Raw genomic sequence first — 15,234 nt, 5'->3', positions numbered from 1 at the left:
TCATATCATCACTTGAACTAATTTCATACTTACTATAGGTTTTTGCCTGTGTGCTCTTCCCAGCTCCTACAGAAAAGAGAAAGGGGAGAGACATTTTAGAAATAAGCATGTAATTTTTTGCTTTAATTTTACCAGACAGACATTACTAAACACCATAATATTCCATTTACACTGTTTGTTAAGGCATTTTAACTTACAAGAGTAACAAAGGCTTTAAAGGACATTTTAAAGCTATATAGAATAACTACTATGTTCTACAAATACAAGTGATAACTAATCTAAAACTCAGTTTTTCCCCAGCTAGTAATCCAGAAGTCACTTAATAGAGAAGCTCAAGGTTAAGCAGTGTTATGACAAGCCACAGCAGGCAATCAGTCCTATACTTCATGCAGAAGACGCTTCATCTATTCAATGGTTGTCAGTGGCACAAGATTAATCTCAGTAAGCACCTCACGCCAACATCACTGCTTGTGAGAAGGAAGACTGAGTTTCCCCATGAAGGGTCATTCGTGGTTTGTACACCTTTCATACTGAAGAGTGGAGAGCACAAGATTCTCTTCACAGAATCACGCAGTTTTCAGAGTTGGAAGGGACCTCAAGAGATCATCTAGTCCAACTCTGCTAAAGCAGGATTGCCCAGAGCACATTACTCAGGACTGCATCCAGGCAGGTCTTGAAAATCTCCAGAGAAGGGGACTCCACCACCTCCCTGGGCAGCCTCTGCCAGTGCTCTGTCACCCTCACTGTAAAGAACTGTTTCCGTGTATTTGAATGGAACTTCCTATGTTCCAACTTGTGCCCATCTTCTCCAGAACCTCTTCTCCTTCCCTCTCCCTCCTTAGGATTATTCAGACCTGACCATTAATCAGGTCATAGTTCTTTAGACAGAAGGGAATGGATACCAAGAAGATCCTTTTATCATCAAGGTTATAGTGATGGAGAGGAAAATTTTGAAATTTCAATATCTATGAGCTTTTAAGTTTCAAAAGAAGCTTTACTATGATAGCTATTTAAGACTAGAAACAATACTAGCTTAAGGACTTCGGCAAATTAAAGTGGACCTTTGATTAAGTATAGCTTTGGAAGCAGCCTTTGAGGGCAGGCACATCAACTTCACCATTGCCTTTACCTTCCAAGTACACAATAGCACTATGCATTCCTTTACAAGCCCTAGACTTCCTTTAGTATGATGTACCAAAGAGGTTCAAGAAAAACAAAGGACTGTCCAGAAACACAGTTAACATTCCTATATCTGTAAGTCTGTTCTTTTGAAACAGTGCCATTATGCAAAAATTTGCCACTATGAAAATGCAGCTGTCCGCTCAAAACAAAAGCATCTGCATCTCAAGTACCATCAGAAACTCAATGTTTCCCTACAGCCTGTTTAGAGTAATATCTGGTATTTACTGACTATGGAGCTAAGATCTCCACACAGGTCTTTTGATATCCTAGAACAGAAGTCCGTGTCTTCCTACTGAAGGACTATTTTATTTGCAGCTACTCAGCTCTAAGTAACCACACCATACATACAGATATTAGGCATCAGAAACCAAGCTTATGGCACCTGGGAGATACACAGAGGAACTGGTCACATAAGCTATGAAGCACAGCTGAGCAATAAGCTCAAGCCAGAAATCCAGAAAGCAAGTACTTAAAGCTTGGAAGAGTCACTCTATTCTAATCTAAGCTCCTAAATAGTTCTTAGTTGCCTTTTGGGAGACACTAAAAGCCTCTACCTCTCAAAAAAAAAAAAAAAACCCAAAGGTGACAAAACTTATTCCTGCTCACTGAAACACTATATAGAAATGTTTAAATTTGCCGAACTTCTGAGATTTAGACAAGAGGCTCTTGAGGCACCTAGTACTGCACTAATCCAAACATCAAGTGTTGTTGTTAAGTAAAAACTACAAAGCACTACTGGAAGTCACTACTGAAGTGTCTAACTTAAAGATAACATTCCGCCCCTGGTTGTGTTTTTCTGTAGCTAGAAGATCCAATGGAAAGCATCTTCTGCCAAACACTGGAGTTCAACTCAAGGAAAGAAGCTGATTTTAGTGTACCAACTTGCAGTTGGGCCAATCTTTTCCCAAGTTTAATCCAACACTTTTGCCAGCGAGCTACAGCACTCTATGTCACTTACTCTGCATAATGCTTTTAGCCCCATTTGAACCTGGCAGTCTTGCTAAGGCTAGTTAGCTACCATGCAGTTAATCATCTTTTTTAAAAGACATGCTGGCATTTTTGAATCTTTACCAGAAGGTGGCCCTGTTAACATAGCAGTTAAGACTGCCGTGAAACAAGTTCAGTGAAATAGAGTATTTCACACCAGTTACCAACACCTGCACAAGACAAGCACACTTATTTGGAGATACTCAAATCCTAATGAGCCAAGCCTTCACCACAACTCCAACTGGAACCAGGCTAAACCTGGTTTCATAGTCTCAAGGTAAAGATGCACTTTGTCCAATTTGATCCTGGGACAGAGTTCTCCAAATAGTGAGTGAAGTTATGAAATAGACTTGCATAAGAGATCTACACAGACAAAATAACTACAAGCAAAACTAAGACTGGAACATTAAGGGGCTAAGAAAAATGGTTTCTACTTCCAAAACCTGGAAGCCTCATTTCCCTTCATTACCGTAAGCTTACCCTGGAACAGTTTACTGCCATTTCCCTCCTCCCCCAGAAAACATTTTGTAGATTCAGCGTAAAGGGGAAGATGCCATTTTTCACAAGACCACAACCTACACTTGACATAAGTATTTCTGAAGTATTAGTCACAGTATATAATTATCACGTTACCGCTTCACATGGGCAAGCCTTAACACTCAGATCTGATGTTCGGTCTGGACTATGTTACCAAGCTTTCATTCTGTCATCTTGGCATACACACTTTTACATTTTGAGCATTGTGAAATACTATTAGCAAGTTGTTTGCCTTCTGTTTTCCTTTTTTTTTTTTTTTTTTTTTTAATATTTTCTGTGTAAACTTCAATCCAAGAGATAGTTAAGTATTTCGAAACTAATCCACCACATTCTGCTCAGTCCTAAAATCTGTTCAACAGACACTGTCTTCTTCCTCCACAAGTAAATGGGAGGAAAGCAGTAAATTAAGTTAAGCGTGCTTACCTCTATTTCTCTCATGCTGAAGACCTCCACCCCACACTTTTTGCCACGTTCCACAAGATCCACACCAAAAGACTCCATGATAACAATGGTGTTGAGTATTGGAGCTTCCCCTTTTTCCACACTGGTTAGCAGAAGTTTGGCCTTGTCAGGTTTGTCACAGAAAACCAATGACAAGTCAGCTGATGAAAGAAAACAACATTATCAGTATGGCAAGTTGAGTTCAGGCTAGATCCATACACATTTCAGAACGTGGCAATGGAAAACTCTTTTGAGGAAGGCTTCAGTTCTGCCCTCAGTCAGCTCTGCCTTTATACATTCATTTGCCGAGCTACTGAAAGCATCCTACCTTTGTTCACAATGTATGTAATTGCTTCCGTTCCCAGTGTATCATAGAGTGGCACCACCACCATGGAGAACGCATAGCATCCCTGTTCAATGATAACCCACTGCACAAAAAGAAGAGATGCAAGTCACTATGTGCTTGCTTATCATAACAGATCTCCAAGAAAGGCTTGTATTTGGATTCTAACAAGAAAGCTAATAGGACAGAGATCATTTGGAGAAGTCTTTCTAAAAGTAGTAAGTGGCAGTTTGTATCATTTCTTTACTTTTAATACCTACTACATTTTTATCCATGGAAGGAGTAAAGAAAAAAAAAAAAAAAACAATCAGGAGCTACAGGAAAGAATCCAATCCAATAAAGTTCAACTCTGCGCCCAAGAGTAATTTTAAGTACTTCTGAAAAACAGTTAACATTAACTGTTTCCTTAGTTTACCTATTAACAGAAAGACTTAGAGTAAGAGTACAACTTTTTTCTTGGTTTTAGGTTATTGAGGTAGCCAAAGCCTTCACTATTCTATATTATCATGGTATATGCATCAGTGAAGGACTTGCTCATGTCTTGACACACATTAAACTTATATACACACACTATTCTTACCTCTACATTATCTGCATCTCATTTGATGGCCAGACATGCAACATAGTGTTAAACGAGAAGATCTTTGGAAAGCCAGACCCAGAAAGTTTTTCAGCATTTCTCAAGACTAACTATTCTTCTTTAAAGGAATCTAATCTGAAGACTTCTATAAAAAAATGCAATTACATCTCCACAAGCTGCAATAAGAAGGATTTGCCTGCTAACAAGTGCAGTACTCAATAAACATACTGGATACTGAAGCCTTATTGTATGTGATGCAAGCTGACAATGCTTTACAGCAAGCCTGATTTCATCCAAAGTACCTTCAAGGTAAAGTAATCATGCAGTTCCTTTTCCAGACAGTAGCTACTAGATATAGTTTGTAAACCAGTAGCTACACCAAAATACAAGGTAGCATGTGACTTCTGAAATGGGAGCCTCCGGACACATGAAGCCGCAAGTAGAACTGGAATGTTTCAGTTTTCCCATCAAAGAAGAATGACAAAAATTCTCAGACACCCTACCTTTAGTCAGTTCCAATTACAGGAACAAAACTTTAAAGGTTTTGCATCTTTAAAAGTTATCAGAACTTACAATTCAACAAGGATTGCACTAATAAGAGTGCTTGTTTTCCTTCCCCACCCCCAAACTTTGTCACAGTTTCCAGTGTTTTTGCAGGACACTATCCAGTTACCTCACCCCCATATGATGACAAGTTTAAACACCATTCAGCTGATTATTCCACATAGTATCTAACAGAGGTTACATTAACAAAGTTGCTAAATCTCAGTTTTACAGACCGTTTATTTATTATGAGCAAGTTTCCTAAAGTTCTCTACTGACTCAGACTTAAACACGGGGGATTTTTCTGAAACCATTTACGCAATAGGCAAGTTGTATACCTCTTGTCCAAAAAGACTTCTTATAAAACTAGTACAAGGCCAGGTAACTACACTTCCATGCAGACAATAGACATATTGATAAGTTTAAGTAGGAACACCTATAACCAGCCATGAAAGGACCCACTGAATACTTCTTCCTAGATAGCATCCACCTGTACATGTAACAAGGGGGCAGCTGTATTGCTGTTCAGCAGCCTGAAGTTTAGTAGTTATTTTAATAGGGTGGGGGGGCTACTACAGCAGAAGCTGCACACTGTGATAAAAGCTTCCTGTTGCAGCCTCCAACAACTCTTGCACACAATCATTCTCAATACAACAACAAGCATCTCTATTTTCTGGACTACCAAGACATTTTTCTTCCATTTTAACCTTCTAACGTTAAAGTCTTTAAATACAAATATCAAACCTTGACACTTCGGTTCTCTCTCAAAGCCCAAGCAAGAAACTAGTACTGAATACAGGCAGCAGTCTAAAAAGTTTAATTTGTTTTCCAATATGGCTCTGATCTTCTATTAAGAGACACTGTATATTTCACTGTCCTGTTTTCTCAATCCAAAACACAACTTCCTTGCTTGCAGAAGAGATCATCTGTTTTCCAGTTACTCAAAGAGAAAGTAATATTTTTATTTATAAATCCAAGCTTTGTTTATTTAGTGAACATTTAAGCACATAACATGCAAGGATTCTCACCCTTAGGGGACTTCCCCAGCAGTTGTTCCCTGAACTGACAAATGTGAATCATTTCACTCAAAAAAAAAAAAAAAAATACTTCACATAATCTCCTGTCTGGATTAGTGATTATATTGGGGATGTCACAACACCCATCCAGTAGTTGTCAGCAGGGAAAATCCCAGATTTAAAATTGCTGGTTTAAACAAGTCTTTCCAGCTCATTCCTGACCCAACTCAAAGCCTGCTGGAGCAATGCAACTCAAGAACATTTTGTCTCTGTGATCCAAGAGCAGACCACGATACCATGCTCTCCTTCAGAAAACCCACTGACCCAGCAGTCAAAGACTTTGCATCCAAAGGTCTATAGAGGAACAGTTCAAACTGGTGTAACATTAACACCTGGCTCCCTTTTTTACTTCCAGTTCATAATGTTAGAAGCACAGGAGACTGAACTGAAGGGTCTGTAACACAGTGTCATTTAACAGCTCCCTCGTTGGAGACATCCCAGCCTTTTTTACTACAGAAATAAACCCGTAGCTGTTAGAACCAGAATTCCAGCAGGAAAATCCAAGCAGCAAGCTACTGCAGATTTTAGAGTCTGGAAAAAAGTGTTTTTCTTCATCTGTACAAAGCTAGAGTTAGCTTTCTTTTTATGGTGTAGATTGGGAGAGGAAGAAGGGGGTCAAGGTCACTTGTCACACAGCTTGCATTTTAATGACAGCAAGGAAGGCTCAGTAACAAACTGAAATCAGAAGAGATCCAACAGCAAGCGGTTGTCCAGCACAACCAAGACACTAATACAATTTCTAACCCTGTCAACACTGTAGGTGGCTCTAGATAATGGCATCCAGCTGGGAGTGTTTAATCAAGAGGGACAGCATATTCTTGACAAAACTTAAGAACCAGTCTCCTGTCTTTTATGTGTTTGGATTGAACTAGCTTAATGCAGCAAGTACCAGCTCAAGCTACTAAGCAAACAAACATAGGTTAGAGAAATTCAGTCCTATTAAATAGATTTAATAAACAAGTCTAGAGAATAAGTATTTACTGAATATTTCATAATATTTTTAGAAACAGCAATCTAGAACCACTTCTGGGTTAAAATGGATAGACAGTAGCTAAGCAATCTAAATATCCCTACAGTTGTCTCAGGTTCATAACATCATTTTGCTTTGTCAGGTGATCTTTAATTATGTCACTTTCTTGAGTCTTTCTGCACCTTTATAAAACTGCAATTAGTTTTCAATTTTTTGTCTTCATCAGCAGTTCTCCCTCCAAGAATCTTCATGCCCAGGGCCTCTGGCAGAGGTAGAGCTATCACCTTGAAGCATCTTCTATTTGTCCAAATATTGAATTCAGTAAGTGCTTCTTCAGATTTTGAAGGGTTTAAACACCATTTTATGACTTCCAACCACTTTCAGTTACCTTGTACTCCAATGCCACTTTTTAAGAGAAAGCAAGTGGTGATTACATTCACTAAGTACTGCATTAGCTTCCCATTAAAAAGCCCTCCTCTATAAACTGGAAAGAGCAGAAGAGAATGAGTTAAGTTCTTCTGCATTCAGCTCTAGGAGCAAAAAAAACCCAACCCCAAACAATATAAGACACTAGCAGTTGTATCAATTATCAGTTTTGCTTCTAGCTAAAGATGCCATGCCTATGGCTTGCGGGTCTAAATGTCAGCCTTTAACCCCTTCCCCCAATGTCAACTCAACTCTTCGGGAAGCTCAGTATGCTGCCAAAAACCAACTGATGCAAGAGTGGGCAACTTCAGTAACAGCTAGACCACCAATACACACACTGTCAATTAAATTACCTCAGGTCTGTTTTGTGAAAAGATTCCTATATATTGAACATGAGATGGTTTGAAGCCTCGGTGGAGTAGTGCAGAGCCCACACACTCAGCTCTGTCTGAAACCTGGAGGGGGAAAAAAAGACAGAAGACAAAAATTGAGAGCAAGCTTATCAGTATACACCCCTCAACATTATTTTACCTTAAGTCTTACAAAAAGAAGGCCAATAACTGGTATGAACTAGCAGAAGTTTTCTAGGCTATTTTGGATGTCCTCTGTGACTTTGATAACCTAAACACTGCAGTACCATTACGCTGCACTCACTGACTGTAGATGCTACACTTGCGCTCAACATAGTGCAGAAGAGAATTCATTTGGACTTTGAAGTGGAAAGTGTAAGTTTAAATGTTAAGCTCACATACACAGGAAAGGCCGTTTGGTTGTATCTGTATTAAACCCCAAAAGTGACCCTGGAATGATTCAGCACTGTATTTCTGCTCAAATCACAAGCACTACATATGCCATCATTCTGCTTCGTTCAGTGCCTATGGGAATAGCATTTCTCCCTTCAAAAAGGAGGAGAATACAGAGGCAAAACCCAGCTAGTTCTATAAACAAAGCTTGGGAAAGCTATTTTCTAAATTCTTTCCATATAGCACATGACCTGAATCCATTTTAGTCACATGACAAACAGAAAAGCTTTATTAAAGAGAGGTTACACCTAACAAGTGCCCAGTAAAGTCACCTTGGAAAAAGTGGTCTGCTACATACAAAAGGTGTTTAATGACCTTAACAGTATGCAGTAGGCAAGCTTTATGCACATTTGAAGACAATAACTGATTAAATCAGGAACCACCTAAAAGTGTACAGCTGTTAACAATTTGCATAAAGATATTTTTAGCAATCATGAAGGAGCATGCTACTAGTTCAAAGCGTATCTGTTAACCTATACAACCATCATGCAGCACTATGGAGACAAGTTGTCCAGAAGCACAAGTAACATCTGTAAATAGAACTTTTCCTAGTGTAAAGTGAGCCTCTCAGAAGCAAGCAGCTAAAGTCATAGCAGTCTGAGTCCCTGAATACTATTTCAAAGCAGCAGCCCTTCAGAGACACTGTCCAAGTTCTAAACAATACAGCAATGAGATGCTAAAAGCCACCAAGGTAACCCAAAACAAAAAAACAGAAATAAAACCGTTAAACCAAGTGCAGGAGAGATTCTTCCTTTCTCCCCCTTGCACATATTTGAGGCCGTTCCTTTGAGATACTCTAACAGGAACTAGAACCTTTCTGCAATATGCTGCTACTACTTTAAAACATCTATAAATAATTAAGATTTGTTATATCACATTACTGGATATTGTATCAACGGTCTCAGCAAGCAAAAGCAGGTCTAGTACCAAGTTAGAGAGATTACTTACCTCTTTATAGGAGATCCACTCATATGGCTGGTTTGGTTTTCTAACACCTAGACATGGACCATTATCTAAAAATAATAATCAAGAATTACTCAAAATTTAACTCCGACTCCTCTGCCCTGACACCACACTATCTATGCTCTCAGTGTTAAGCCTCTAGATTCACTGCAGTTGCAAACACCTTCAGAAGACAAACCTCTTTTTTGGGAGGTGGGGCAGGGAGAAGCTGGGGAAGGACACAGAGGCAACAAGGTTAGTTTAGGCTAAGGAACACAGCGCTGACTTGATTCACAGAACTCCGCTTCACAAGAGGTCAGTTAAACTTGCCTTCAAGAAAGTTCACATCCAATACATTTATCATATTGCTAGGTAGATATACTCTATCCCCAATTGCATTTCAGAAGAGCCCAGGCCTTTAGTTCTCAATATATTGTTAAAAAAAATAACTTTAAACTTACTTGATACTTGCACACCCCTTTGGAAGATATCATAAGCTGTTCTCACATCATCATAGTAGTAAGTCAATGGTTCATCACTATTAAGAAGAGAGGACCTTCGAGCGTGCTCACCACCCTAAGAAAGCCAATTAGAAAGGTTAGACAGACTTGGCAATTATGAGTGAACAGGAATTTCCTGAAGGAATAAAAACACCTCATCCACTAAGTTTTGTTCTGAGCCTTGGCACATCTGCTTCAGAGAACTTCAGTTCTGTTTACCACCAGGGGAGAGACCTGCAAGGTTTCCCAGGACATTGTTTAAAGAGTCAGACTGCTCCCTGAATTACTAAAGACCTGCCAGGCAAAATCTTATTCTTCAGTTACCTATGATAACACAGAACAAATGAGAACCACAAAATGCCCTTTGACATTCCTAACTAGACACAGGGTTTTTCTTAATCATAGAATGGTTTAGGTTGGAAAGAACATTCAAGATCATCAAGTTCCAATCCCCCTGCTACAGGCAGGGACACCTCTCACTAGACCAGGTTGCCCAAGGTCACCTCCAGCCCGGCCTTGAACACATCCAGGGATGGGGCCTCAACAACCTCTCTGGGCAACCTGGGCCAGTGCCGCACCACCCTCACAGTGAAAAACTTCTTCCTAATGTTCAATCTGAACCTGCCCTCTTCCAGTTTAAAGCCATTCCCCCTTGTCCTATCACTACATGCCTGAGTAAAAAGTCCTTCCCCAGCTCTCCTGTAGGACCCCTTTAGGTACTGGAAGGCCACAATAAGATCTCCCCGGAGCCTTCTCTTCTCCAGGCTGAACAGCCCCAACTCTCTCAGCCTCTCCTCAGATGAGAGGTGCTCCAGCCCTCGGATCATCCTTGTGGCTCTCCTCTGGACATGCTCCAGCAGGTCCATGTCCTTCTTATGTTGGGGACTCCAGAGCTGGATGCAGTACTCCAGGTGGGGTCTCACAAGAGTGGCCTAGATAGAGGGGCAGAATCACCTCCTTTGACCTGCTGGCCACACTTCTGCTGATGCAGCCCAGGATATGGTTGGCCTTCTGGGCTGCTATTGCACACTGCTGGCTCATGTTGAGCTTCTTGTCAATCGGCACCCCCAGGTCCTTCTCCTCAGGGCTGTTCTCCAGCCATTCCCCGCCCAGCCTGTATTTGTGCTTGGGATTTGCCCAACCCAGATGTAAGACCCTGCACTTGGCCTTGTTGAACTGCATAAGGTTGGCTTGGGCCCACCTCTCCAGCCTGTCCAGGCCCCTCTGGATGGCATCCCTCCCCTCCCGTGTGTCTACCTTGCCAAAGAGCTTGGTATCATCAGGAAACTTGCTGAGGGTGCACTCGACCCCACTGTCCATGTCACCGACAAAGATGTTGAACAGTACAGGCCCCAGTACTGACCCCTGAGGAACACCACTCATCACTGCTCTCCACTTGGACATCGAGCCGTTGACCGCAACTCTTTGAGTGCGACTGTACAGCCAGTTCTTTATCCACCGGGTGGTCTATTTGTTGAATCCATGTCTCTTCAATTTAGTGACCAGGATATGGTGTGGGACAGTGTCAAACGCTTTGCACAAATCCAAGTAGATGACATCAGTTGGTCTTCCCTTGTCCACTGCCACTGTAACCCCTTCGTAGAAGGCCACCAAATTTGTCAGGCATGACTTGATTGGTGACAGCCAGCATGGCTTCACCAAGGGCACCTCCTTGTTTTCTACAAGCCTCAGCAGAGTTTCCAGCAGGACATTAAGAAATATTTTACTCTATTATTGCAGCATATAGCACAATTAATGCCATCAAGCTTCCTAAATCACTCCAGCCTCAGAGCTCTCTAGATACAGTATCAATGCCGAGATCCTAATCTACTTTTCTAATTAAGATTACAAAACATAATCACATTTCAAACTGTGGTTTCAAAACCTAAATGATTTTAAGTGTGGTCAACAACACCCTAAAACAAATGTTCTCATAAGTAAAATACTCTGTACCAGATAGAAATTTAGTCCTTTAATCCTATTTAGAGTTCCACCTTACAAAAAAGGTTTCCTCCTGATCTAATTAGAAGCAGTCAAGACAATACTGCCTTGAGGATTAAAATCACTGTTTTTCAGCAGGTGCACATTTACATAGGCTACTATTGGAAGTCAATACACAAGTTTAATAGTTCATAGTTTTAACATCGTCATTTTTAGAGTGACTAAATCTCATTTAATATCAATCAAATTTCACAAATTGTCATTATACAAGTGTTACTGGGCCAAATTTATTAGTCCTTCTGTGACAGACACCTACAAGCAACAACTTCACAGGAAAAGCCCAGGTGGTTAAACAGAGGGTCTTGGGTAAACATTGCATAAGATTCTGTCTTTATCAGTGGTTGTAGTGAACTCCTGGCTCTTTCAAAAGTCAAGTCCTGGACTAACTAAATCTGTGCTTGAATTGTGCCATCATCCACAATGTCAAAAACCTATTCATATGCAATCACAGGCCCTTCCTGGCCATTGGTTTATTTTCCTGTTTTCAAAGTACCCTGGAAGACCAGAGAGCATCTGTTCATGTACAAGCTAGATAAACACAGGTTCATCTGCAGAAGATGTCATATTGCCTGTGTCCACAGAAAGGAGTTAGCACATTAAAGGCACAGAGAGAAAAAAAAATGTTTTAACACTGAAACAAGTCTAACTTGTTTTAGCAAAACGCTATGCATAATGCAGTGCTTGCCACTCCTTTGACAGTAAGCAGAAGTGTACACCGTGAACATGACCCAGAACAAGTTAATGACTGGCTTACCTCTAAAACTTTGTAACATTAGAAATTCAAGAGCATACTTGCATTCAGACCAACATCTACTCTACAGGAAATTAACAGATCGCTAGTACATGTCTCTGCCTGGAAAGAAAAGCAAGACTACTTGCTTTATTGCACTAGTTTCACAGATCTTGGATAACCAAGGTCAGCTTCTAGATTTTCAGTTTTACCACCTCTAGAGCTAACCTGAGGAAGATCACACAATGTAGTTTTAACCACAGTAATAGGTAATGTCAAGAAGTGCAATGTATCAGTACCATGTTTGATGTGCTACAACTCCTATGTCAGGTAAAATATATCCTAAGCCATTCCTGGGCAACAGTCAAAAAAAATACTTGTTTTCTCATCTGAGCTGCTACTGTTTTGTTTACATGCCCTATTACTCAGGGCCACAAAAGCAGTTTTTGCAGGGCCTGAGAGACTTACCAAATTTGAGGATGAGACTTATCAGACAGACAGCATGCTGCCTAGTTACAAGACTGACTGCACTGTCCTTCTGAAAAAACAAACTCTGTAACATACTACTATTGAAAAGACCCCATCACTTCTCATGAGCTTTCAGTAAAGGGAAACATAACCAACTTATGGTTCCGCTTACTTTATTCTCACCACCACCACCGCAAAGTAAAGCGAAATTAACTGAATTTAACAGCCCTAGAGTAAGAGTTTTGCTAAAAAATACACAGCTCCTTGCATGAAGGCTTTCAGTTCAATGTTATTCTTCAGAGATGCAGTGAAATACACCTGGATATGCTGAAGATCATTTAGACCTCACTTACATTACAGTTTGAACTCATCTACTAGGCAACATTATGGTATTGGTCTCCATTTTTGCTTAAGAGTAGCAAGAATTACTATTTTAAGAGACTGTCCAAAGGGTCCCTATCCAGGACATTTGTGCAATATCAGTGAAAGTTCTGTTCACAGAAAGCTTTTCTAAAAGTCACTAGTCATTACAACCACCAAACATCTGAACCTCAGGACCGGAATGTTTGGCTTATTTCACACAAGTTATTTGAATGGGATATAACAGATCTATCCAGTACAAAAGGTAAGCACTCAAAAGGGTTGTCAATTTTACCAAAGTGTTCTTAAAAAGCCAGGCAGTAAAATCTTATTAATGTGAGAACAGCCTCTGGTCACTCATGTAAAGCAGCCCTTGCAGGAGCTCAGGGAGTTGCAGGGAATTGACCCATTACACAGCAAGTGCTAGACATTAAGAAAAGCCTTGGCATTGGTTCAGAATAGCAGCAGCTGAAAGAAACAGATTTATTCTACAACAGAGGCACATATTACTCTATCAATGCCTATTTGGGTCACACAACAAAATAGCCGCTTTTGTTCAAGCCATGGGTTTGCTTCTTGTTGACACAGGCTGCTTAGGATTAGCAGCAATGTCAAAACACACCATTGGCTCCACCATGCCTCAGAGGCAAGAAACCCAATCTCCATTTTCCTGAGAGGGAAAGTACACCAACAAGTGGTGCTTAGGTCACTAACGTGTATTCTGAGCACCAAGAAGTATAAACTACAATTTTCAAACCAGCCATATAATTTCAAGCATGCTAATGCCTAAGTAAGCACACAACAGCTAAAACTGATCACTTAATTGGGAGACAAGCACATGTCTAATCAAGCAGTTCTTGAGAGACATGGCAAGCTAGAGTTCTGGTAACGTATCAGGAGATTGCAAGAAGGTTAAAATTTTTTCATGCGTTGAATACCTCTCCTCCGTATTTGAATGTCTTTTCTTAAGGGAAGAAAAATGCCAGAGTCACAGATCTGAACTCTTACTACTCAAAAATACTGACACCCTATTGTTTATTTATATGCTATCCTTCTACATGCTTTAGCAGAACTTGAGCCAAATAGAAGTATTTGGGTTTTTAAAGGAAGATTTCATATATTTGACAGCCATACACCTGCATGCAAATCAATAGCCAAAGTTGCTCAGCTATCAATCACCAATGGAAAGAGGAATCTACAAGCACAGAGATCCAGATGTGCCTACAATTACAGACATTAAGGGTGCACAAGCTTTGCAAAACACAGGACTAATGCCCTACTTCTACCATTACTGTAGCACTGAAGTTCTTAACAATATAGTGCGTGGCTGAGTATGGCACAAGTCTCAGCAAAGCAGTCTCACACTAGTCAGACTTTATTTAGAATTACTCTTCGTTAACCTTGTTTCCCCTCAGTCAAGGGATTCAAGTGGATCCTGAAAGATTTTCAACTATAGCTGAGGAGTTCCCCTGAAGAGAGACCAGGTTGGGAGCTTTGAAGACAAGGGGTTTCTTTCAGTGAAATGTAACTGCAATATGCATACTTTAAAGATCATACTCCACATCTTTTAATTGTGGCATCTACTCTAGGAGCTGATACTTCAAGTAATTCTTTGTACCAATATTCAACTAAGCATGCAATCTTTATGCTCACTCAGCGATGGTTAAAATGGGTCACTGGGTGCTGGCCTACCAAATCAAAGCTTTCCAGAAATGGGAAGTGACCTGGAACAGCAGTAAATAGGATCTTTCTGCTTCCATATAAAGTTATGAAGATTTATTATCACAACATATAGAAACTGTACTCCAGTCACTGACTTCATTTAACTTTGTTAGAGGCCAAGGAAATAAGTCACAAGTAAGAATTAAGCAGAAGCTTATTTACAGTTAAATATTATCATCATTAATGAACAGGTAGATTAGATATTAAAACAGAAGACAAGAGGAATTGTTTTCTGCCATGTCTTTTTTTTGGAACACATTTCTTACTTCTTAATATTGTATTGCTTAGCCAGAAAAAAAAAAATCTTAAGACATAATTTAAGAGTGGTATTTGATAGTTTTCTTCTGTGAAAGTGACAATGTATCTTAACACATGCATAAGAGAATGGGATAAGTGAAGTGAAATTCTACATGTAGTGAGGAACTGAATGCCAAGCACTGTATTACACTCTTGTTACTGCTATAAAAGTACAAATTCTGACACTTGAAAATTGCTTCAAAACGTTCTCATTTGGTTACACTTTGATACAGTTTACAACACTACATTATGGGCTATATCACCTGAACAGTCAAAACTGGCTAGATCTTACTCATTTCAATGTGGTCTCAAAGTTGGACCTCTTA

At 40.0% G+C, this 15,234-nt stretch overlaps 1 protein-coding gene across 1 annotated transcript in view; it reads right to left on the bottom strand.

The window, feature by feature from the left end:
* The window catches only part of ACSL1 (acyl-CoA synthetase long chain family member 1), a 42,541-nt gene that overhangs the window by 15,993 nt on the left and 11,314 nt on the right, over nucleotides 1-15,234 (bottom strand). Inside the window, exons 3-8 of the mRNA XM_082482394.1 lie at nucleotides 9,292-9,406; nucleotides 8,837-8,901; nucleotides 7,439-7,540; nucleotides 3,476-3,575; nucleotides 3,130-3,308; nucleotides 34-66 (exon numbers count right to left, since the gene is read on the bottom strand). Coding sequence (XP_082338520.1) covers nucleotides 34-66; nucleotides 3,130-3,308; nucleotides 3,476-3,575; nucleotides 7,439-7,540; nucleotides 8,837-8,901; nucleotides 9,292-9,406 — 594 coding nt within the window. The remainder of the gene's footprint in view (nucleotides 1-33; nucleotides 67-3,129; nucleotides 3,309-3,475; nucleotides 3,576-7,438; nucleotides 7,541-8,836; nucleotides 8,902-9,291; nucleotides 9,407-15,234) is intronic.

Source organism: Vanellus vanellus (genome assembly GCF_965231255.1).
Source record: "Vanellus vanellus genome assembly, chromosome: 4".
Taxonomy (NCBI): domain Eukaryota; kingdom Metazoa; phylum Chordata; class Aves; order Charadriiformes; family Charadriidae; genus Vanellus; species Vanellus vanellus.
The sequence above is the reverse complement of the archived record's forward strand: the minus strand, read 5'-3'. Positions and strand labels throughout refer to the sequence as shown.